The following is a 24,193-nucleotide window of genomic DNA, read 5'->3' on the forward strand; positions in this document are numbered from 1 at the left end:
AATATAAAAAGTTCAGTAACATAATTTAATATTATAATTAATAATTACAGTTAATTAACATACAATCAACAAATGATATAAATTTATTACTTTTTCTACAATTTTATTAAATAAATGTTGATTAATTATCGTAATATAAATTACAATTACAATTAAAACAATATTAATGTCTATCCAATAATTGTGATGTAACGATTTTTTTGACGTCTTCCAGAAACTCATTAAAATTTTTATCCCCAATAAAATCACTAAATGCACTGAGTCTGTGTTGCCGTGATAATTTTTTAGTTAAGAAATTTGTTACGCAGTAGGTTTTAAATTCACCGCAGTCATTATCACGCGCCCAGTTCCAAGCACGATTTAAATTACCGTAACTTATACGCATCAATGAAGTCTCTGTCAATTTATCCAGTTCATTTATCATCAGGAAACGATCAGCGAGAAGGACCGCGTCCAGTAGAGCTTCAATTTTAAATTTATTCTCATCATCATCATCATCATTATTGCTAAATACGTGACCACTTGCTGCTAAATATAACATAAGAAAGCCATCTTTTGATACATTTTGTAATCTAACTCTCTTCTTGCCGCCCTCATAAAAATTACCGTCAAGCATCGCCGAGAAAACTTGGGATTTAATGCACAGTAAATGCCTACAAGCGTCAACGGTCCCGCCGTCATCTAGTTCAAAGGTAACGTTATTTTTAACAATGATTTCATCTTGATCCATGGGTACGCTGCTGTCTCTGTTGTCCTTATCAGCAAATGAACGTTTCTCAATAGTCTCGGGTTCGATACCAAGTGCGTTAGCCAGCTGACAGATCGACAGCACGGCGTTGTCATTCAGCAGATGCTTGCGATCAGTCAATAATTTGAATATCAGCTCCAGTCCTCCGTAGTTATCGAGAAGCAGGCGAAGTTTGTCCCGGGATTTAACAAGAAACGGCACCGAGACTGCGACGATATGCTTGTCGGCTTCCCGACCGCGGAGAAGAGTAGCAGCGACATCACCAAAAGCTCCCCCGGACTCGGCAATATTGCAGAGGATCTTCAAGTAGTCTTGGGAGTTGTCTAGCAGCTGCGCCTCGAACACGAAACCCTGGAGGAGTAATGGAAGAAAGTAGACATGATTCTTGATGATTCTGTTTAGTATCGAGGGCGCACGGAAGTTTTTCGACGTCTCCATGTAGGCAGTGAGCGCTTGGATCGTTGCAGAGTCGGCAAGTCCTTCAATGGGATCATTCCATAGCGTCAATTCGGTCAGAAGGATCAGCGTCCACATGTGGGACAGATTCACTTCAGGAGTCTCCATCACCAGATCATTTTCTTGGTCTTCGTCAACGTCGGCCATCTCGTCTTTACCGACAACGGAAGCGAAACTCTTTAGAGAATCAGCTTCTTCCAGATTAGTTTGATTGTCTTCGTCGTTCCAGTCTTCAGTGTCGCTGCAGACTGGACTGTAGTTGTCTTCATCAGTCGGATTGTCGTGTTCATAATCAGGTAGAGGTGGTGAGCTGGTTGGCGAAGATGTTGAACTACAAGGACTCCACTGACTTGGAAAATCTAAACTAAATCTTCCGCTGCTGATGCGATTGTACTTTACTTCACTTGAATTATTTTTACGTGGAGGCGATCGCGCGCTGCGTTTCTTAGATGTTGACCCGCTGTCACTGGTATTGTCTGCAGAGCTGCTGCTGCTGCTTTCCAGCCGCACGTCCAGCGCCATGCGTCTCAAACGATCCACCAGAACCGGGACGATCCCGTTTTTAATCATTATAGAAATACTGTTCTCATCGAAAACAAACTGCGTGAGCGCGTGCAGCAACGCCGGGTGATAAGCTTCGTTATCAATGTCCGCTAGTAAATTGAGCATCAATTCCAGTCCACCTTCATCGCGGATCCTCAGTCTGTTGACTGCTTCCCGGGAGAGTAAACAGAAGCTCGCGATGACTTCCCGTGAAAATGACGAGGCCGTTGAATTCGTTCTCTTAATCTTCAAAAAATCAATCAGACATTCGACGACCCCGACTGAGCCCAACCCGGGTCGGTGATTGGCAACGCGACAGAGTTTGTACAGCAATTGAAATGATATTCTGCTGTTAGTTTTACACAACTCGACGATGCATTGATAGCCGCGTAAATCTTTTCCTCGCATTTGCTCACCAGGTTTTGGATTCGATGTATCAGCAAAAGACCTCAGAGCTTTCAGACACGTTTCTATAAGATCTTTGTATTTATTTGAACTGGTGTCCTGCTGCTTAGACTTTGAAGTCACCAAAATATCGGTGATACTCTTTATCATATTCAAATTTATAATTTCAGAATGACTTTGCTCGTTGATACTCCAAATATTTCTGAAAAAAACAGTAAATTTGTTAGTTATTTAAAAATGTGGTGTTCAAATACTGATCCTGGTGATCTCTCCTGCTTACCTGATAGCTCGTATGGCCATCAGCAACGTCGGAGTATTTGTTTTAGCGTCAGAAATAATTCCATTGAGAGCTGGAATTACTCCAGCTTTACAAAGCGCTTTTGTATGACGTTTAGAGTCCGCCATATTGCCAATAAGTCTGCATGCTCGGCAGTGAAGAGTCAGACCAGGACCCAGGTTCTTTATTATCCAGACCACGTTGTTGGCAATCATCGACTCCCGCACCTGTGCATATTTATAAGTAAATAAATATATAAATAAATATATAAAAAAATAAATAAAATGAAATATTGACCTGTTCCCGGACGCTGCCCTTAAGAAATGCATTTGCGAGAATACTCAATGCAGTGTCAAGTACTTTTGAGCTTTGGTACTTGAGTAATTTAATGACGATGTCTAGACCAGCGTCGGCAATAAATAACTCGAATGTTTTCGAATCATTTTTAATTGCTGTGAGTGAAGCGAGAATTCCAGTCTTGGAACCAGCGCCGATGTGTCCAGATAATTCTGAGACAATTGCTAATTTATTATTGCTTTTTCTTGACATCTTTGCAGTAAGACATTAAAGGAGCTCGATCATCAGCATCATCAGCAGGTTGTCATCGTGTGTAAAGATAACTTGACAATCTGCCATTAATCCATTTCAAATTCATCGTCATGTCATATCGCTCTTTGTGTATTTACGCTCTTTATTATCTATATAATTACTATTATTATTATATTAAATTACGAAATTGTGTACAGTTTGGTCAGCAATGTCTACCCCCTCCTTTATTTTATTTCCACTGATTTAAAGTATTGGAAATATTGAAACTCGGGCCCCTATGAATAAATTCGTTATTATTATTGATGGTCTTGATAATTTATGAGTTATTTTATTTTTTTAAAGTTATTTTGTTGTTTAATAAATATATATAAGTTTACATACCTTTAGTCCTTGTAAATTTGTATGTACTATAGTCAAGTACCAGCTGATCGAATCAGTCGATCATACATTTTACGGCAACAAAAAATATTTTATGTCGGTAATGTAGATTTTATTTTTTTAAATTTATCGATATATTTTATTTGATATATTTTTCATATTATAATTTCAAATGATAGATAAATTTAATTATTTAATTGTAAATTATGCGATTAATTTAATTTAATTTTGGTTTTATTTTTTAAACGTCAGTTTAAAACTCGTGCCAATAATTCAAAGTTATGCGCGTGATTTTTATTGTTTTTAAAACCTTTGTAATAATAATTATATTAAATTATTTTTATCATACGTCAGCTGGAAGAGAAATTGAGTGATAAAAATATTTATATATATTTATATATATTTGTCATACAATAAATTAACAATAGAATTAAAAACAAAAAGCAAGTCAGCAAAATTAATTAAAATATTTAATTGTAAGCAATTTTAATGAGTAATAAGTAATTATAATATAAGCAGAGTATAAAGCTGACACTTTTTTATTTTAAAATAATTAAATTTAATATTAGTTGATTAATTATTTAAATTTAATTAATTAATTAAATGTCAGTACAAAGTGAATTTATTTTCTGATTTAGTTTTTAGTGAAACTGTGGGTTTAAGAAAAAAATGTTTGAAACAAAAATTGTAGGAAATTTAATTTCCTACAAAAAAGGTCCAGAGACTTATGTCCGTATCTCTAATAATTTGAAAGTTACAGCAAAAATTAACAAAAGATCAATTAATTTAAGAATATGTTGAAATTTAGTTTCTTACTTTAAATTGTAATTACGCCGAAGTAATTAGTCGTACGTAAAAATGTAATCATACCTTTTTTGTAGAAAATTTAATTATCTACAAAATTAATCATGACCATTTTTGTCATATCTGTAACAGTTTAGCCAAAATATCCATTTTTTCACAGCAACTTTTAAAAAGAAATCTTCGTCTCAATTTTATAATTCGAATTTTCAAATTTCGTGGGCTAAAATTTCGTTCAACTTCTAATTAATAACAACTGTAATTAATTAATAAAACTTTAATACGGCTATAGCAATTAAAGTGATTATGAGTGCAAATGCAACTGACAAGGGAATTTAAAAAATTTTTGAATAAATAAACAAAATGTAAGCGGAACAAAAATAAAAATCGTATTTATAAAGAAAATGAGTACGCGCGTTTTTTAAAATTTCATTATTCAAATTTTATAAATTGTCTCGTCTTCTACATTCACACTCATAAAGTATTTAAATATTTTCAAAAAATAAATAATAATGATTACAAAAAATACGAACGTAAAAGTAGCAGACACAATTTTCAAATTACACATAAAAAACAAATAATTCAAATAATAAAATTTAAAAAAATGCATCTACCGAATTTCAAATTTTCTACACATGCATTTTTTTGTTTTAATTTTACAAACATTTAAATTTATGATTTCAAAAGTTCAAAAAATTGTCCAACTTTACTGTCACATAAAAAATCCAAATTTACGTTTATAAAAATAAATTTAATTGAAACCATGGCCGCATCAGCGCTAGGAGTCGACGTACGTTCGTGTATCTCTGATCTGTTAGTGCTGTGGTGTTCATGTAGAGAAAGAGAGCATGTAGAGTAAAGTCAGTAGAGTAAAATAACTTTTCTTTTCCTGTATATTATCTTTTGTGTGTTACATTAAACGCCTGGATATATCCACTTATATATTCATATATATCTACATATACATATACATGCGGTTAGACAGTTTATTGCATCCTACAGTATATGTCCGCGCTCGTACTCGTACTATTTTATAACACAGACACAGACAGACACAGGACATAGGACACAGTGAGACATCCACAAGATAAGACATTTGCAAGTTTAAAGATAATTTAATTAAAGTACCGCAGAGCCAGCTAATCAAGTGTGTAACCGCCCTTTGCTATAAAAAAATATATATCACTTTTATACTTACGATATTTATTACTAATTCAAATTTTCAGAATTCAAATTACGAAATAATATTTTTAAAATATATATTTATAACGCACGAGTGTTTACAGGGAAAGTGAGAAATGTTTTTTTAAAATATATTTTTTAAAATATAAATAATCATCAGTTTTAAGTTTCGGTCCAGGATATTGAGGACTGAGAGACAAAGAAGTAGAAAGTTGCGATGTACACAACCTGATTGTTGTTTTAAATAACATAATTAAGGATTATCAATTAGAGATGAGTGTATTTGGTGATTTTCAACGTGTCTGGGTCGAAAGATTTCCCGACAGTGCGTTACCCGCTGCCTGGGAAGAAGACGTTCGTGCTAATTTAATAAAACACAAGCAAAAGGTATTTATATTTTATAATATTTGCTGGTATTATTATTATTTTTATAAATACTGGGTCAAGTATTGATTTATTAATCGTTTTATAATTAATAATACATGATTGATCAATTAGGTCGCGACGTTGAGAGAAGAACTTGAGAAGGAAGAATTTTATGTCGAGTATTTAGAGAGGCTGCTTGCTGATGTTGAGCACCACCGCAAGTTAGCTGCCAATTCAAACTCCGGATCTGTAAATGTTTCACCCACGGGTACAAAAAATAAACGGTGTCACAAAATAAGCGAATCTGCTGATGATAATCCTGTTAAGACACCGCCTTCGCTGCCTGTTCGCAAGGACATCAGTAAACTCCAGGACAAGTGCGTGTCCGAGTTGAGCTGCTCGCTGAATTCATCACGCAGACCCAAGAGCGAAATCCCAAAGAGTCCGATAAAAACAGCTGATGCTGTAAGAAGAAACAGCGATCCTGATATTCCGAGTAATTACGTCACTGTGATTGAAGTAACTGGCAGCAGCAAGAAAGACAGCAGTACCAAGAACACTGATGAGTTTAAAGAAAATGATAAGGTGACCAAGAACAGCGACGACGCTGAAGACGGTGACGCAGAAGCTTCTGAGGAAGAGCCGTACTATGATTCGGTGGCGCTGGACCAAACTGGAGAGTATGTTTACATTGACGCACGGATTCCGATAATAAACAATGACCGCAGTGCTAGAAGACCTCCTTCATTGCCAGACTCGCCGGGTAACCGCAGTAATTACGTCAACATCGATTACTTCATACAGCACCGGGTTGCGATTGACAGCGAGGACGAAGAAGCCGCAAATTCCGCGCCGGCGATACTTCTGCGGGCTCTGAGTACCGATAACGAGACGGGAAGCAGCGACGCAGAACCTCTGAGCCTCAGTGAAGGCAGCCTCGAGTCTCCTACACCCACGACTCCGCGGAGGCAACCCAAAGACCATGAGGATGACCGAGTTTCTATGGTTAAATGTATCGTTAACTCAGTTGTCGAGAGCGAGACTGTTTACGTTGAGTGTCTCACTGTCATGCTGCAGTACATGAAAGCGATACGAGCAACTCTGACAACTTCCCAGCCGGTTATTTCGGAGGAGGAGTTCGGTACCATGTTCTATAAAATACCAGAACTTCATGCTCTGCATCAGAATTTTCTGGACGAGTTGCGCGGCAAGCTCGATAAATGGGACACCAAAACGTCTATTGGTGAACAGTTCAAAGCAATGGCGAGTAATATTAATTTGTATGGAGCATTTTTGCACAATTATGCCCGCGCTACTGACACGGTACGAAGATGCTCGACAAATTCGGCACAATTTGGCGACATAACGCGTGACATAAGACTGCGCGGGAACCCGAAAGGTCCTGGATTGTCGCTGGAAGATTTGCTGCACAAACCTGTTGCTAGAGTACAAAAGAATGCGCTGGTACTGCATGACCTCTTGAAGCATACGCCCACGAGTCATGCGGATCATGTTCCGTTATCGGAAGCACTGGCGATGACGAGACATTTTCTTGATGAATTTAATATTATTCAAACAAAATCAATGTTTCCGAGTCATGATCGCGCGCAGAGACGGCTGGTTAAAAATTCGTTCATTGTCGAGTTAGCTGATGGACATCGTAAATTAAGGCACTTATTTTTATTCAATGACGTTATTGCTTGCGCCAAGTACAAGGCCTCGGGCAGAGATAAATTTACCTTTGAATTAAAATGGTACGTTCCTGTAGCGGAGGCCATTGTGATGGAAGATGGTGTGGAACCGCGGGAAGCGAGTCCAGCAAATGTTGTTGCCTTGAGATCGCAGGCTTGTACTGTGAGAGATCAAATACTGTGGGAAGAGCGTAACGATGAGAAGAAAAATCGTCTCGGCAGATGCTCGGAGAAGAATAGAAAAAAGTTGGCTGAGTTAGAAGCCCAATTAGTCCTCGCGTCACCAAATTTACTGCTAAGAGTTTCGCACAAAAATCAACATCGCGCGCAAAGCAGCTGCTACACTTTCTTTTTATCCAGCGAGTTCGAGCGCTCGCAGTGGATCGAGGCAGTGGAGGCGCTTCAGCAGGGAGGGCAACCGCCGGGGTCTTTGCCTCTGTCTATGTACGAGCTCCAGGCCTGGGTCACCGCGTGTCGGACTTACCTGCAAACCGACATGGGAAGTTACTTGATGCGCTCCGGCCGCGATGAAAGTCTCCTGCTGGGTGACTTACATCTGACTTTACTAGGACTCACCCCTCCGGGACTAGACAGACCTGGGGATTTGTACATCGTCGTGGAGGTCGACAGCTACGGGCATTATTTCAAGCGCGCAAAGAGCCGCGTCGTGCGTGGACAGGCTCCAACTTGGGGAGAGACGTTCGTTGTTGAACTCGAGGGCAGTCAGAATCTCAGGATTCTGCTGTACGAGGAGTGCGCCGGCAGATCGGTACTCAGAGGCAAGTGCACCCAGCGTTTAAGTCGATCCTGGCTGCAATCAGATCCCATTGAAAGATCTCTCAATCTGGGACCTACTAGTTTGGACGTCGGGTTGAAATTCGTCCCTTCTGAAGTTACTTTAAGACGAGTTCCTTCTGCAAAACCTCAAGGGCTTTTTGGTGCTAAAATTCAACAAGTTTGCAAGTAAGTTTTTTTTTTTTTTCAAGTAAATTATTTTTATTTAATTATTCAATTATTTTTACAGACGAGAAAAACGTGATGTTCCATTTATAATAACAGCTTGTGTTAGAGAAGTTGAACGTCGCGGTATGAATGAAGTCGGACTTTATCGAGTGTCAGGTTCAGCATCAGATGTCACTAAATTACGGAAGTCATTTGAAAGTAATTCGTATGAAGCTGAGCAACTTTTAAAAGAGGCAAGTAATTTAAAAATATATATATGAATAAAATAATATAATAATCTATATATTTTATAAATCTCCAGGTTGATGTCCACTCAGTAACAGGAGTCTTGAAACTTTATCTGCGCGAAATGCCAGAAGCTTTATTTACCGATGCACTGTACCCGTCATTTTTGGAGGCCTTTCAAACCGGGGACCTGGCCCGAGGCTCGGCGCTGCGCCGAGTCTATGAAAACTTGCCGTCCGTCAACAAGGCGGTGATTGATTTCCTGCTTGCGCACTTGAAGCGGGTAAACAAAAATGAGACACAAAACAAAATGTCATTGCACAATTTGGCGACAGTATTTGGACCGACATTACTGCGTCCCGGTACCAATAACTCGCGGAATGATCCCAAGAGTCGTGACCCACTGGCTGCTGGTACCGTTGACGTGATGGCACAGGCTGGGATTCTCTATTATTTTCTACAACAAAATAATATTATTACGCGGGAAAACAATCAATCGCTTTAATCTAGTCGATATTTAAATCAACACGATCATTTTTAAATCATTCATACACTATTTTAATATAATCTTTTTTTTTATAAATATATAATATAATAACAATAATATAATAATAAAACTAATAATAATAATAATAATGTCAAGTGTACTTGAAAAAAAAAAAGAAAAAAATGAGACCAGTGACAAGCATGCGAATGCTACATATTTTTCTTTAACATAGGCTTGTTTTTTATATATATTTATTATTTATTGTATGTAAAAATAAATATAAATATATATAAAAAATTATATCAGCGTTTACTCGAGTGCTTAATGCATAAATATAAACGTACTCATTTAATGATAAGAGACTGATAAGCCAGTACTGTAATGATTTTTTTAAAAATAAGAATCCATGGTATGGATTTTTTTATGATATATATTTATACATATAAATATATATAATTGATATTTTTACACTAAAAGACCGGGGTTTCATGAGTATTTTGACGAAAAATTACGTAGTGCCAAACATTTAAAATTCAAATTGTGAAAATTTTTTCGGATTATCCTGAAATTAAATGTTGAGATTTTTTTTTTCAAATTAAAATTAAAATTTTTAAAAATTAAATTCACATTGTGACTTATATGACTAAAGTAATTAGCATAATAAATTAGAGAGAAAATTGTGAGAGTTTAATTTTAGGATAATCTTTTTGGGGTAATTATTTATTTAATGAGCAGGATGTATGTACGTTAATTATAAATTTATAAATTATTATAAGAGGCTTTGGTGGAGCAAGTTAACCGTCCATCACACGACGGACATGTGTATTATATATACTATACATAGTATTTCAGATATGATAAATGATAATTATGAGTCATCAGTGATGATAAGAACAATAATATAAAGAGAATACTGAAGAAAAAAAAAACTAAATAATACTTTTACTTATTAATATTAATATTATTAACATTAATATGACAGTCCAGCTGCCAGGATGATAATATTTCTTTTGTAAATTTACTGTAATCAAATATACTGATTTTTGTTCAATTTATATTTTAATTATCGTAACTTTTTTTTACGTACACGGTCATTTATTATTGTATCCGTAACATCACAATAAAAGTACTATTATTATTAATTAGATTTTTTTTATTGTTAAATAAATAATGGGTTTGATGTTTCAAATTTCTACGGACCACTAGCTTTTGAAAAATAATTTTTTTTATTAAAAAATAGTGTGATTTATTTATTGCCGTAAAATGGACGGCATCTGGAAGGTCAACTGAAGTACTAATTTTGTATGCCATCAAATTAACCTAAATAATTAACAATCTACTGAGAAATAGTCAGAGAATTGATTTATTGCCGTAAGATGGATGAAATTTTAAGGGTCTAATTAAACATCTGATTTAAATTCCTTCAAATTAATGGAAATATTTTATTTTAAATTCAATTTCTTGCCGTAAGATGGGCGGCATCTGGAAGGTCAACTGAAGTACTAATTTCGTATTCCATCAAATTAATCTAAATAATTAATAATCTACTGAGAGATAGAGAATTAATTTATTGCCGTAAGATGGACGAAATTTTAAGGATCTAATTAAACATCTGATTTAAATTCCTTCAAATTAATGTAAATATTTTATTTTAAATTCAATTTCTTGCCGTAAGATGGACGGCATCTGGAAGGTCAACTGAAGTACTAATTTTGTATGCCATCAAATTAATCTAAATAATTAATAATCTACTGAGAGATAGAGAATTAATACATTGCCGTAAGATGGACGGCATCTTGAAGGCCCAACTGAAGTACTAATTTTGAATGCCATCGAATTAATCTGAATAATTAACAACTCATCGAAAAGTAGCCACTTGATGAATTTTTTGCCGTAAGATGGACGGGGTCTTGAAGGTTTAACTGGAGTACTAATTCTGTATGCCATCAAATTAATCTAAATAATTAACAATCCACTAAAAGCTAGTCGTTAAATCATTTTTTGCCGTAAGATGGTAGGCAAAATATCATCTCTAATTAAAGGACTAACTTTGAAGGCTTCCAAATTCATATAAAGATCATAATATAAATTATCTATTGCTGTAAGATGGAAGGCTGCGCCTAAAGTCTAATAAAAGTCTAAACTAATACTTCTTAATTAATATAAATAATTAATTTGCAATTAAGAAAACAATATCTACATTATACTGAATAATTACTTAGTAAAAAACAAGTAAAATTTAAAATGCGCATCTACTTGACCGTTATCATCATCAGCAATCAAATATTCCAATAAATTAATAATGAAAAAAAATTATCAACTAAAAGCTATGGGTCCTTTTAAAAATCTCTGCCTCGATTTTTAAAAATAATGAAAATCAATTTACATAAAACCATCAAGATCAATGTAATTATTATTAACCAAAGACTGACAATCTCTAGCAGGCGGAGCAAGAGGTAATTTAACTTGAGTAGCAGCAACATTATTCCAAAGTCCTGGTAAACGTGATCCATCTGAGCCATTACATTGCATTCCTGCATCAATTAATTAATCAATTAATTTTCCATTTAATGAATAAATAATTACCAATAAATCAATCAATTAATTAATTTACCCAGAGGTGCGGCTTGATAGAGATCATGCAGAGCTGCAACGCGTACTTTTGTCCACTCAATATTTTGATAGCTACTAGACACAGCAGCATCAAAATCTGTCTGCTGATTTTCCCATTCCCTCATATATCTGAAGTATGTGCGCAGAGCGTCGTCACTAATTGCACTTTTGCAAACTTCTAATCTCGCGTTAGGATAATAGTGAATGTAATTAACGCACATTTCATCAGAAATAGCAAATCCACCGAGGGTCACGTTGGTTCTTTCCATGGTATTGTAAGTGCAGGTGGTAATCAGCGAGTCGCCCTGGATTATCATAAATTTTTTATTATTTTTATCGCTCAGTAACTGACTGAACTTGTCCCGGAGAGAGAATGAACTTCGGATCACCCCCACTACAGATTATTTCAAATCTGCGCATGCGCAAGAAGGGTGGGAGAAAATTTCGTACATAGCAGACCCAGAGTGGGAGTAAAAATGGAAATTACCCGAGGTACACTCTCTTGTTGGGATAATTTTACATATGTGCAAATATATGAGTAATGAAATGTATAGAATATATGTGATGAATGATAAATAGATTAATTTTTTAATCTCTAGGTGATACCATACCGGTAAGATGTGTACTGGTTCAGGAAGTAATCTTATCTCTTGAAAATGTGTTGAGTAATGATTGTCATAATTAAGCGGTGATAATTCATTACCGTCACGTATATGACGTGTACGTACTGCTGTCCCAGTTAAATGAGTATGTAGCTGTGATCCAAATACAAAGATACCGTTTTGTGGTAATCCAATACCAGTACATTCTGTTACACAGTGTCCAGATAATTCAAATAATTCCTAAATTATTAATTAATACGATCTAATTGATTAATTATTTAGGGCAATTGATAATTATGAAGAATTATTGAGGCTTAGTTTTAAAAGCGGACATGAAAAAAATAAAAACTTCAGAGAATTTTATCAGAAATAAATTTTTATGATTGTAATTTAAAAAAAATTTTTTTTTCCTGATTTAATTATCGCAAATTAATTTCCTTTGAAAACTGAAAAAATCCAATCAAAATTTCAAACCTGGGTATGAAGAGAAATTTCTATTTATCTTCAATTTTTTTAAAATTAATCTCTATTTAAAAATATTTTATGTGCCAAAGAAATTTCTGACAGTTCAAAAAAATTTCATATCCAATTTTAAAACCACGCGCTCAATTGATAATTAAATTACTTGATGAGGGGGAATGGCCATTTTATCGGTATACTCAAGCCCAAGTTCAATAACACCCGCGTCATATTTCCTCAGTGTCTTCGTGAGATAAAATTCAATTCCCGAGGAATCAACTGTCCCCTTAATGCGCTCCGGGTTGTTGTAATGAACCTCGAGCATTATGTACTGATTGAAAAGTTCCCCGCCAACTGACAGACCAGCTTCCTTTGGATAAATGAACGCATCCGCGCCCATTGCCCATGCCGCCAGTACTTTTTTGCAGATCTAAATAAATAAATAATTCAATTTAAAAATCTACTGTCCCTTCCCGCGTCCATTATTTAAAATACCTGAGTTGCCTGAGGACGATCTTTAGCGTCACAAGGGCCATTGTAGAAAGGGATAATAGAATTCGGTGGTCCAGCGCAATGAAACACTTCCATATGATGGACTAAGTGTTCGTTTCCACTTTGTATAACTGGTCCGAATTGCAGGACATGATGCCTGCGTATTTATTTATAATTATTACCAATATTTTTATTTAAAAAAAAATTATTTTTAAAAAATTGACCGCTAACTTTTGCCTGAGAGCTTTGGGAAGTTTCTCAACCCGACACCAATAAGTAGTTTCTACGTCAGGGACATTCACATGGTCGGCTAGCAACTGGTACTTCCAAGTGTCTGGGGGGAATTTGGGCCGCTGATAAGCTACCATACGAAGTAATTCAGTCCGTGACATTCCCGAGGAGATTGCGTTGTTGACGACATTCAATCCGTTAAGAGATGAAAGCGGTCCGGTACCTTTAGACCAAACAATGTGGGTGGTTCCTCTCTGTAACAGACCGTCTTGGTGTTACGTTCAGTATTTTACAAACAATATACATATTACATCTATATCTATAAATATATAACAGCAAGTATAATACTAATCAGTAATTTGATATAAATATATAAATATATAGTACGTGCCTCGATAATATAATCGCTATCGTCGCATGTGTCAAATTTACGAGTAAATGAAAATTTCGTCATGTTCCCGACATTCGATCGCTTCCAAACAAAATCTTTGCAGTCCTGGTGGTCATCGACTTCGATTGTTCCTTTATCGTCTGACCATGCATCCTAACATAATATAAATATTATATATACACAAAAAAAAGATTTTTACTTGGTCTGGAAATTTTTTGCACTATGGATTGAAAAGGAAAATTTTCATGCGCCAAGAAACTTTTTTTATTCCTAAGAAATAATTTATGATCCTGAAGTTAGCAGACAGTTGACAATTTTCGGATTTTTTTTTCAAAGTTAAATTAAAAAAAAAAAAAAAAAAAACTAAAAAAATGCACATGTAGAAAATTGAATAAACTATTGGTGTAATTTTTTAAATAATTTTTTTTTAATAATTTATTGTTTAAAAAAAAATACAAAAATTATTGGACGTCGGCTAACTTCAGTATCATAAAGTTTTTGGTTTCATTTCTGATTTTCAAAAATTATTGTCAGGAAAATTTTATAAATTTTATATTAATAAGGATTTTTCCACAGAGGAACTCGACCAATTAAAATTTTGCATGACAATTTGTGGTTAATTCTGATAAAAAAAAATTTTCCACCACTGGGATATTTTTTATAATTTGAAGTCTTGCTATGAAATTTCGAGTATTTAAAAATTCATTGTATAAAAAAAAATTTTTTAAACAAAATTCGAATTTTCAAAATAACTATCAGGTTTAAAATTAATTTTCCTTAAAATTAATTGACTTATGGTAAAAAAAAATCAATCATTTGGAAAATAAAAATAAAATAGATTGTAATTTTAATTTCTATGGCTTTTGATCACTTGAAAATTTAAAGATATATATAAAAAGTATATAAATAAGTTATTTTATTATAGTTATGACTGATTTGAATTTATTTGTAACTGCAAGTTTTCTTTTAAAATTAAGGAAAATTTTTGTTATTGTAAAATTGTTTATTATAAATATTATTCACATAAATATCACAGAGATATGATAACAATGTGATTTATTATTTATTTGAACTTTTATTACTTGAAAGTGAACTTTAAGATGCCAATCACTCCATAAAATGCAGTAATCAGCAGGCGTTATTTCTCCACGGTCTGAAAATCCTACAGCAAACCACGCGCGTTCTTCAGCAGTAAAATGAATTTCAAATTGTATGACCTCCTTTGTTGGCTCGACTCTAATTTCAAAAAAAAAAAATTTCACTTACTTGAGACGAACATGAGTTTATTTACTTCAAGTAATTAAGTATTTAAATACCTCCAGAAAAGTGTTGCTTGCGACCCGAGAGCTACTGAATGAATCGGTAATTCATTGACTTTACTTCCGTAAGCCGAATTCAGACCGATAATAATTAATGTCACGATTACTAGTTTCATTTTTTAATTTTTATATTTTATAGACTGAGGATCTTAATCCTGATCCAAAGACTTGGCAGGACTATTTCATAATCATCAGAGGGATTCTAGACCCAGACCAAGATATAAAATTGCCGCAAAACGAAAAGCGCACACTCGGAAATTTGAGAGCACGCGCAAACTCTCCCTTTGGTTTTTAAAAACTTTCTTATTGTTTTTACAAGCAATCTTACGCTTTCATTTATCAATATTACATTTATTTATTATTTAATTTCATGGTGTCAATTTATCGTTTAATCAAAAATTTTCGCAATTACTTTCGATTTATGAATTTAATTTTGGGATTTAAATAAAATCTAAGCTGCAATAAATTATTAGAGTAAAAACAGTAGACGTCATAAAATTTTATTTTTTTTATTTAAAAAATTACACGAAAAAAAAAATTATTGGAAAATTTCACAAGAAAATTTCAAAAAATTTTTGTCTATTAATTACGATACTCAAGTTAGCCAACGTCTAATAATTTTTGAAATTTATTTGAAACGATAAATAAAAAAAAAAAAATATTTGAAAAAATTGTACTTATAGTTTTTTAAATTTTCTACATGTGCATATTTTTAGATTTTTTTTTTTGTAATTTATTTGTTGAAAAAAAAAATGCGAAAATTTTCAATTGTCGGCTAACTTCAGAATCATTATTAATTGACGTCTAATAATTGTTGAATTTTTCTAAAAACGATAATTTAAGAAAAAAAATATTTTAAAAAATTGAACTTATAGTTTTTTAAATTTCCTACATGTGCATATTTTTAGTTTTTTTTTTTTTTTAAATTAAATTGCTCAAAAAGAAATTCAAATTCATAACTTTAACTTTATAATCAGTAATTATTCAAAAATTTAAAATTGCCGCCATTTGTAAACTACTAAACCAATTTTCCAAAATCTACAAAATATTTGACAGAAACTACAGACAAAATTAATTTAAAATCCAATAAAAATACCAGCGTTATTATGACAATAAACGCGTCATTTAAAAGTTGCGCCATGTGATAAAATTCAATAGATAAATTTATAAAAAATTTACTAATAAAGTCAGAATATGATTAGTGCTAGAAAATATTTAGTAAGTATATAAAATTGCTGATAAAAAATTTGTTTTTCATTAATAAATTTATTTGTTTATTAAATTTATTATACAGAATAATAAAATGTGAGCATTCGACAATAGACTGAAAGTAGAGCACAGAAAAGTATGCGAACCACGAGATGACGGCGTATAATATTGAATTCCTCAACTCCATTTGGTATTTAGTATAAAGAAGAGGGACGTGAAGAATGTCGATCTCGCACCAGATAATCAAGGGGATGCTGTCATTTGTATGAAAAAAAATGGATTAATAAAAAAAAATTCCTTTACGTCTTGGGATATTTCTAAATAATTGATCTTTCATAAAAAATAATTATTTGTTTCTCATACATTGTAAGTGTGGAGTAATTTCGAGCAATTCGATCAATTTGTTGTCCAACAGTGAATCAGCCTCGATTAATTCCAATTGACTCCTAGTACTTTGATCGCTTTATTCAGTTTTTTTTTCTTCTTTTATTACTTAATTTATTAACTCGAACTTTCTCTGCGGTAAATTTTTTCGACATAACTCTTATCATTGTCTTTAATTACTTAGATAACGAGATAAGAGTTTTATTAATTCTAAGACAGCTGGATGTTTTTTACAAAATTATTTAATCGACAGTTTTAGAATTTGACCTTAAGCTTTTAACTTTTGTATTTTAGTTATTTAAATAATTATTTATCTGTCACTTTGTTGCAGATATTTATTTAAAAAATATAAACGCTTACGTAATTAGTCATTTTTCTCTGTAATTAAAAACTTTATCTGTTAATTTTCGAGGAAAATATTAAGGGGATTTCCACTTAAGTAAAATAATCATAGTAAATACTAGAGTACAAAATAAATTTTATTTTACTCCATAAAATTTTTAAAATATCGTCTGTAAAATTATTAGAATACTAAATATATACAAAATATTAAAAAAAATTCTTATTATTTAAAGGGATCAAAAAAAATTATCACTTGGGAATTAATTGCATCTGAATCCCTGTAATTAAAATAAAACTCAACATAAAAATTTTGAGTATTTACTGGAATATGAAACAGGTAAAATTAAATACCTGAGCTGGCGTTTAAAACTCGGGTTCCCCTCCTTAAAATTTGACATCCCCTCTCTTCAATACTCACTCATGAACATATAATATACATATATATATTTATCTATATACATATCTATTCATATATTTTACTCGTCTGTCTCTCTCTAGTGTACATACGCGACAAATACGAATACAAGTAAAGTTTTTATGTTACTGTTCCATCACCAGAAACTTCCACCAGCGATGAATCGCTTTAGCAGCGGAGCGGGTTTAGTTTATCGTGGCACCCAAGCGAGCCAGATCAGACAGAATAAAACGTTTAACCATCGCGTGGACTTCAGTGTCGGAGCAACTGGTCCACAGCACTTGTACTATTTTATAAATTTAATAAGTAATGTAATCTCTATGCTATCCTCTTGGTTGCTACCTGTCAGATGCAAAATATATTATCGTTTTATTGTAAGTTATTTTATTATTTTTTATTTTATTTATTTATATTTACTTACATATGTACTCATTATTCATTACTCATTACTCATTACTTATAACTTATTACTCATTGCTCCATTTCCTCTGCATTCTTACCCCTCAGTAATTTCTAAAAAAAAAAAACAAACAAATTTAATTAATTTACCGTTTGAAAAAAATTATAATCGGGTAATTTTTTATTGAATTATTTTGGGCACATTTTGATAGCGTGGCTCTTTACATTCACACACGCCATTGATATATTAATTAATATTATATATATACATATATATGTATATATATATTTAAATTATAAATAGACAATTTTTTTTCAATGAAAATGTAAATAATTTTTTTGTTTTTCTGAGTCTATTTTTAACGAAATAAAAAAATTTATTTATAAAATATTTTACGCGATTTAAAAAAAAAAAAATTTGACTTTCAAGATGATAAATATTATTAAAGTTTAAAAAATCAAGAATAATATATTTATAGATTAACTTGATGATACGTCATGATGATGAGTGCAAACAATAGATTCATTTGTGTAAATATATTTTTGAAATTGATACCTATTACGCGGTATTATTTATTTTATTTATATTATTTATGCAAATGAATCTTAACATTCCTGGTACGGAATTTTTTAAATGTAATGGAAAATATAATCGTTGAAGAATATTGTTACATTTTATTACGTAAATTATTGGCGCGAGTTAATGCGATGTGTAAAGAGCCTTCGATCCTACCTGAGAATATGATTAATTAAGTGATAATTATTTAGATATTATCATCTACTACTTGCTAGACAAGATTGCTAACTTGCTATTAATTTATTAAGATTGATTGCGGTTTTAATTTCGCTTAAGGCTAACTTGGAAATTTGCTTGATAATTTTCTAGTTGCGGAAAATGTTTTTTTATTTTACTCAAAAGTGAATTTAAAGTCGAGCTCTTAATTTATTTTATAAATTTCGAGGCTCAAAAAATTATTTCAACATTTTTTTTATAGCAGAAAAAAAGTCTATGGCTTTTTTTCAAAGCACTGATTGTAATTTTTCAAATATTGAAGTTACAAAAAAAAGTATTGGAAGTAATTTGTAGAGAATTTAATTCTCTACAAAAAAAGTCTCTAGTAAAATAATCGAGAGATCGATATTTAAAAAGATATAGACGTTTTTAGTTTTACTCAACGGGCGGGTAAAATTAATTTTAAAATTTAAACTTTTAAAAACAATTTCCGCGGGAATTAGACTCAATAATTTTTTCTATGGAATAAAATTTATGTAAAATAATTTACAAGTTCGAACGTGGGTATAAATGGAATATCTGATATATAATCATCTGGAATTTTATTTAAATGATTGACCTGAGCTTGTTGACTTTAAATTTTCTTTATGCAGATCTAATTATTTTTAAAAATACATTATGCTAATTTTTTAAATCAAAGGTACAGACGAAAGTCATGCGCACTTTAATATAAACTGTTTTCGTAGACCGAGATTTAAATCTTCAATTTTTTTTTAAATATTTTCAGACACTGAGTGGTAATTTTCGTAAGACAGAAATCAAGAAGACGGCCCGCATAATAAAATAAAAAGCAGGCGCGCCCAAATTAAAAAAAATCTGTAATCGATGGGTTGAGAACGTTTTTAGTTAATTATTGTCCCTTAATAGGATCAATTAATAATCACAAATTTATACGGATGAAAAAAAATATCGGGATAGGTGGAAGAAGAGAAGGAAGAAGATTATCAACGACGTAGCTTACAGATGAGCAGAGAAAATGTTGAAAGTTGTCGGCGCCTCGTGGCTTCAAACCCGCATCTCCACTTACATTATCGCTACCGTTGCGACAATCGGCGTTGGTGCCATAATTCTAAGTGAATTTGGCAAAAGGTAATTGGTTTAAATAACCCACCTACAATAGATAAATAATTAATTATTAAAAATGTATGTCCAGAGTCGAGAATGATGGAATATATTCAGCAAGAGTTGTCTACAATCGTAAAAGTGGATACCGTGTGGATTTCTGGGGTCAAAATAACGATCTGACATCACTGCCCATGGGAACAGCGCGGGCATATTTCAAACACCGGACCCACAAAACCGGCTGGTCGATCCTAGAAATCGAAACCTCTCCGAATTATCCAGATGAGATCCAGGCTTTCGCTGCGGGGTTACTCGAAGGCAGTCTGACCTGGCTGCTAATTCACCTCCACTGGTTCAATACCATAGCCACGGTCTGCGTTGGAGACCGCAGAGAAACTTGCGACGTGATCCGGCAGCAACTTCGGGAAAATTCTCAAGTCGCGAGGACTCACGCAAAGCTTCTGGGAGCTGACGACCCATTCTGGCACATGGTACGACTTTTTTACGCTCAGCTGGACGGGTTGAAGGAGGGCTGGAACTACGAACTCACTAGGAATCAACAGGAAGTTGAAATACCTGACGAAGATTTTATTTGGCTGGCTATGGTTTCAGATTTATCGAACTTCGGGCTTCATGATTCGCAGCGCGCTGGCATAGGGGGAATTTTTTTCAAAAATTTAACTCAAGAGTCCGATGTCGAACCGCTTCTAGCGCTGGTTCACAACACCGCCGCACCGTAAGTTTTAAAAAAATTGATTCAGTCACTTAATTAAATTAAATTAAATACTCATTTATTTTCTTCCTGCCAATGCTACCAGTGGATCCCTGGTACCGTTTCCGGACTAAAAATTAATTCTGCAAATAAATGAATAATTTATTAACGGAGTAATTTTTCTAGGTACAGAAAAATGTTACGGCTGTTGAAAAAATATACTTTCGGTTATCATATTAACGGCGAAAAAAATTCAAAACGCGTACCAACACGTTCTATAGTTACGTCATCTTATCCGGGTGCTTTGTCGTCCCAAGATGAATACTACGGACTTTTGAAAGAAGACACAAAAGATTTAATGATTCTTGCCGGTACTCCGCTGACGATAAAAACAGAATCTCATGATAATTTGGAAGACAGTAAATCTGAAAATAACATTCAGTCAAGTAAACCAGTAAGTTAATTATTGAAAAATTATAATTAGTAGTAAATATTTCTAATCAGTCAGTACTTGATTTGTTTTTTTTCTTTTTGTTCTCAGAACGTCGTTATGACGGCGGCTAAAATAATGGCAGCAAACTGGTTAGCGACGGACGTACAATCTTGGTCGCGAATGATCGCCCGCAGAGATGGATCAGAAAACACACGTCAGTTATTGCAATGGGTTATTTTACGTCCTGGTGATTCATCAGTTTGGGTTGTAGAGCAGCATCCACTTATGACTCACGCTATTGATTTCACTAAAATAATTAAAGAAAAGGGTTATTTATTTAGCGACGGTAATTCGCTGTTAATTAATAAAGAAATTCACATGATGAACATGGAATCTACAGTGAAAACAATCAAAAATGATCTGGAAAAAGAAATAAAATTAATTGATATTGAAAGTAATTATTCAAATTCAGACAACAGTAAAAATTATTCGCGGGTCAGTCACGAGGAATATTTGAAATTATTATTGCAATCATCTAATTCGAGTTTACATTTTAAATTTATCGAAAAAGACTTACCGACTTCGATAGATACCATGACATTTCGCGGAGATCTTGAAACGATACCAACTGCTATTGGTGTTATTGACTCGAAAATAACGCTGGTTAATAGCAATGGGTTTGTTGATTTCCAAGCAACATCTGGGCCAGCTTGGTCCCATGATGACAAAACTCCTTTCCAATGGTCTGAGTCATTTCCTGGTATCTCTCATCTCGGTCAGCCTGATAAATTTAAATTTTCAAGTATTAATCCACATTGGGTTTGGTTTTAATTTAAGTCTGTCATTCATTTTTAGGATTTTAAATTTTATGGTAAAAGACCACTACCGGATCAAAGAACTAGTACTCGATCACTCCATAGATATATTTGAGTGATCGGGTACTAATTCTCTGATCAGGTACTGGATCTGTCACTTTATCTACTAAATTTTACTAAATATAAATATACAAGTACTTGAAGTAATCGGGTACTAGTTCCCTGATCAGGTACTAGCTCTACCTTAGATAAAAAAAAATACTTGTAAGTCAAAAGATCTAGTACCCAATCAGAGAACTAGCACCCGATCACTCCATATACTTGTATATTTATATTTAGTACAATTTAGTGGATAAAGTGGAAGACTCAGTACCTGATCAGGGAACTGGTACCTGATCAGGGAACTTGGTCTCTTCCTTTAATAAAAAAAATTTATTTTTAAAATTGTAAATAAGAAATTAAATGACAGACTTTGATATCAAATTTAAAAAAATAAAAAAAATATATATACTTACAAAATCTGAATTATAACAATGGAATGTTATAGATAATTAATATTTTTATCTTTTCTTGTAATCATAAATCGTAAATAATAACTCATAAGTAAGCTACGTGTAGACAATCTTTTAAAGGAATAAAGATAAAACATCCGCAATTATATTTTTTAATCATAAACTTTTTTTATGAAACCTCTTGATTTTTTATGAACAGCGCGATAAAAAATCCAATGGTATCGCTCTCGGGTCCGAATCGCAATAGATAACTGGCTTCTTCACTTGATAAATTGTCTACATCATAGCCAGCGGATCCAGGAAAATCTTCTAGGTCAAATGACTCATAAATCTTACGCGCTGAAGATAATTTTAAAGAAGGAAAATTGTTTAGCGCCCAAGCGACTATTCCTTCGTTCTCGGCGACTGTTACCGTGCATGTGGAGTAGACCAACGTGCCACCAGGTTTCAAAAGCTCCACAGCCTAGTGTAAGAAATAAGACCAGTATTTTATTATTGCGAATAATTGTCATTATCACGAGTAATTAAATTAAAAATAAATACAAACTGTGCTAAATAATTTACGTTGTAAAGCAACGTAAGATCGCAACTGTTTGACAGTTATCTTATTGAATAGCTGAGGTCGTTGACCCAGAGCACTGCAAGGACCGTCCAGCAAAATTTTATCAAAAGTTTCTCGAGCAAACGGCGGCTGAATTTTATCAAAACCTCTCGTCTTATCAGCAGCGTCATCGACAGCTTTTAATGAATTGAAACAAAAAATCTTTACGTTGGATCCAGCAGCGCGACAATTAGCTCGTAATTTATCGACCTTCGATTGGATTTTGTCGATAGCAACCAATCCCGCGACGTTATTCATCAGAGCAGAAATATGAGTCGTTTTATTACCGGGTGCCGCGCACATGTCCAGCACCAGGTCTCCAGGACGCGGGTCTAGAATCCTGGAGCAAATGATTGAAGGCAGGTTCTGCAGCAGACCGTCTTCTAGATCATCGTTACTGAGCTGCGGTAACCCGGATGTTGTTCTTTTTAAATAAATAGCAACCCCGCTGCTGTTGTCACGGAAAATTTCGCCGCGAGTCTGCTTCAGCAGTCCGCAGCCTACGAATATTTTTGAAGGGCAATCGTAAATTTTTGACAGACCTTTTTTGCACTGGCCAGTGACGTCTGCGAAGACGTTGATCTGCTCGTCTAGATTCGCGTAGACAAGTCCCATTACTCCTGGAGCGAAAACGTGGGCTCCTCGTAACACAGCAGCGCCGCAACTTGCGTCGACGACGGCTTCTTTTAGGCCAATAATAATTTCAGTTTGCACTAGGTCCAATTCTTTGGTTACTGATAATAATTCTGGTAATTTTGGGTACCGAGTTATGGATAAATTTTTTTTTTTAATCAAATTTTTGATTATTTTTTCTGCGCTACTTGTCAGTGTGTTTATTCTTATCGTCGTTACTTTTGGTGTCGTTCGCAACCAAGTTATCAATTCATTTAATTTAATCTACAATTCAAATATTCAAATAATTATGATACTAAAATTAGCGGGCGTTTAATAATTTTTGAATTTTTTAAAAAACGATAATTTTTAAAAAATGCACCGAGTTTTTAAAATTTTCTACATGTGAATATTTGAATTTTTTTTTTAAATTAAATTTTTGAAAAAAAAAAAAATTTGCAAATTGTTAATTATCTGCTAACTTTAAGATCATAAATTTATAAATTTATAAATTACCTCTGCGTCAAAACTTTTTTTTCTTATTCTTTTGAAATCTTCAAACAATTCTTCTCTTATTTCATCTCTAAAACAATTTTTATACATTTTTATTTTTGATTTTCATAAAATACTTGTTTACTTTTCAATAAATATGTAAACAAACATGAAAAAAAAAACATAAACGCCGAGTCAGCTGATTATTGAAATTGGCGGGAAGTGACGCGGGTT

General features: G+C 33.3%; 5 protein-coding genes across 5 annotated transcripts; 2 read left to right on the forward strand and 3 right to left on the reverse strand.

Moving 5' to 3' along the window:
* Positions 1-42: 42 nt before the first annotated feature.
* On the reverse strand, positions 43-3,516 carry LOC130665036 (armadillo repeat-containing protein 5). Its single transcript, XM_057465281.1, has 4 exons — positions 3,360-3,516; positions 2,727-3,253; positions 2,433-2,656; positions 43-2,354 (listed from the first exon to the last, which is right to left on the reverse strand). The coding sequence occupies exons 2-4, from the start codon at positions 2,976-2,978 to the stop codon at positions 164-166; spliced, it is 2,667 nt and encodes an 888-aa protein (XP_057321264.1). The 5' UTR covers positions 2,979-3,253; positions 3,360-3,516; the 3' UTR covers positions 43-163.
* Positions 3,517-4,951: 1,435 nt separating this feature from the next.
* LOC130665035 (active breakpoint cluster region-related protein) lies at positions 4,952-9,673 on the forward strand. Its single transcript, XM_057465280.1, has 6 exons — positions 4,952-5,304; positions 5,384-5,448; positions 5,507-5,726; positions 5,838-8,359; positions 8,421-8,592; positions 8,661-9,673. Exons 3-6 carry the CDS (start codon positions 5,613-5,615, stop codon positions 9,087-9,089), a joined length of 3,237 nt encoding a protein of 1,078 aa, XP_057321263.1. The 5' UTR covers positions 4,952-5,304; positions 5,384-5,448; positions 5,507-5,612; the 3' UTR covers positions 9,090-9,673.
* On the reverse strand, positions 9,667-15,576 carry LOC130665037 (tyramine beta-hydroxylase). The gene is made up of 9 exons (XM_057465282.1): positions 15,176-15,576; positions 14,942-15,095; positions 13,860-14,012; positions 13,469-13,722; positions 13,241-13,394; positions 12,912-13,175; positions 12,296-12,526; positions 11,686-11,989; positions 9,667-11,605 (listed from the first exon to the last, which is right to left on the reverse strand). The coding sequence occupies exons 1-9, from the start codon at positions 15,292-15,294 to the stop codon at positions 11,454-11,456; spliced, it is 1,785 nt and encodes a 594-aa protein (XP_057321265.1). The 5' UTR covers positions 15,295-15,576; the 3' UTR covers positions 9,667-11,453.
* A 2,155-nt stretch (positions 15,577-17,731) lies between these two features.
* On the forward strand, positions 17,732-22,400 carry LOC130665044 (putative phospholipase B-like lamina ancestor). The gene is made up of 5 exons (XM_057465291.1): positions 17,732-17,902; positions 19,448-19,809; positions 19,874-20,518; positions 20,681-20,948; positions 21,036-22,400. Exons 2-5 carry the CDS (start codon positions 19,697-19,699, stop codon positions 21,756-21,758), a joined length of 1,749 nt encoding a protein of 582 aa, XP_057321274.1. The 5' UTR covers positions 17,732-17,902; positions 19,448-19,696; the 3' UTR covers positions 21,759-22,400.
* LOC130665045 (tRNA (cytosine(72)-C(5))-methyltransferase NSUN6) lies at positions 22,242-24,159 on the reverse strand. The gene is made up of 3 exons (XM_057465292.1): positions 23,984-24,159; positions 22,802-23,752; positions 22,242-22,717 (listed from the first exon to the last, which is right to left on the reverse strand). Exons 1-3 carry the CDS (start codon positions 24,068-24,070, stop codon positions 22,424-22,426), a joined length of 1,332 nt encoding a protein of 443 aa, XP_057321275.1. The 5' UTR covers positions 24,071-24,159; the 3' UTR covers positions 22,242-22,423.
* Positions 24,160-24,193: the final 34 nt, after the last annotated feature.

Source organism: Microplitis mediator, chromosome 3, assembly GCF_029852145.1.
Source record: "Microplitis mediator isolate UGA2020A chromosome 3, iyMicMedi2.1, whole genome shotgun sequence".
NCBI classification, from domain to species: Eukaryota; Metazoa; Arthropoda; class Insecta; order Hymenoptera; family Braconidae; genus Microplitis; species Microplitis mediator.

Bases quoted from the DNA above. Each gene is read 5' to 3' on its own strand.
- LOC130665036 (XM_057465281.1), bottom strand. From the start codon at position 2,978: ATGTCAAGAAAAAGCAATAATAAATTAGCAATTGTCTCAGAATTATCT. The intron at 2,657-2,726 runs GTCAATATTTCA...AAATATGCACAG, and splicing joins AGGGCAGCGTCCGGGAACAG to GTGCGGGAGTCGATGATTGC. The intron at 2,355-2,432 runs GTAAGCAGGAGA...TGTTTTTTTCAG, and splicing joins ATGGCCATACGAGCTATCAG to AAATATTTGGAGTATCAACG.
- LOC130665045 (XM_057465292.1), bottom strand. From the start codon at position 24,070: ATGTATAAAAATTGTTTTAGAGATGAAATAAGAGAAGAATTGTTTGAA. The intron at 23,753-23,983 runs GTAATTTATAAA...TTTGAATTGTAG, and splicing joins AAAAAAGTTTTGACGCAGAG to ATTAAATTAAATGAATTGAT. The intron at 22,718-22,801 runs GTTTGTATTTAT...TTCTTACACTAG, and splicing joins AACGTAAATTATTTAGCACA to GCTGTGGAGCTTTTGAAACC.
- LOC130665044 (XM_057465291.1), top strand. From the start codon at position 19,697: ATGTTGAAAGTTGTCGGCGCCTCGTGGCTTCAAACCCGCATCTCCACT. The intron at 20,519-20,680 runs GTAAGTTTTAAA...TAATTTTTCTAG, and splicing joins GTTCACAACACCGCCGCACC to GTACAGAAAAATGTTACGGC. The intron at 20,949-21,035 runs GTAAGTTAATTA...TTTTGTTCTCAG, and splicing joins ACATTCAGTCAAGTAAACCA to AACGTCGTTATGACGGCGGC.
- LOC130665035 (XM_057465280.1), top strand. From the start codon at position 5,613: ATGAGTGTATTTGGTGATTTTCAACGTGTCTGGGTCGAAAGATTTCCC. The intron at 5,727-5,837 runs GTATTTATATTT...TTGATCAATTAG, and splicing joins TAATAAAACACAAGCAAAAG to GTCGCGACGTTGAGAGAAGA. The intron at 8,360-8,420 runs GTAAGTTTTTTT...TTATTTTTACAG, and splicing joins AAAATTCAACAAGTTTGCAA to ACGAGAAAAACGTGATGTTC.
- LOC130665037 (XM_057465282.1), bottom strand. From the start codon at position 15,294: ATGAAACTAGTAATCGTGACATTAATTATTATCGGTCTGAATTCGGCT. The intron at 13,176-13,240 runs GTATTTTAAATA...TTATTTATTTAG, and splicing joins ATCGTCCTCAGGCAACTCAG to ATCTGCAAAAAAGTACTGGC. The intron at 12,527-12,911 runs GTAATTTAATTA...TTAATAATTTAG, and splicing joins TGGCCATTCCCCCTCATCAA to GAATTATTTGAATTATCTGG.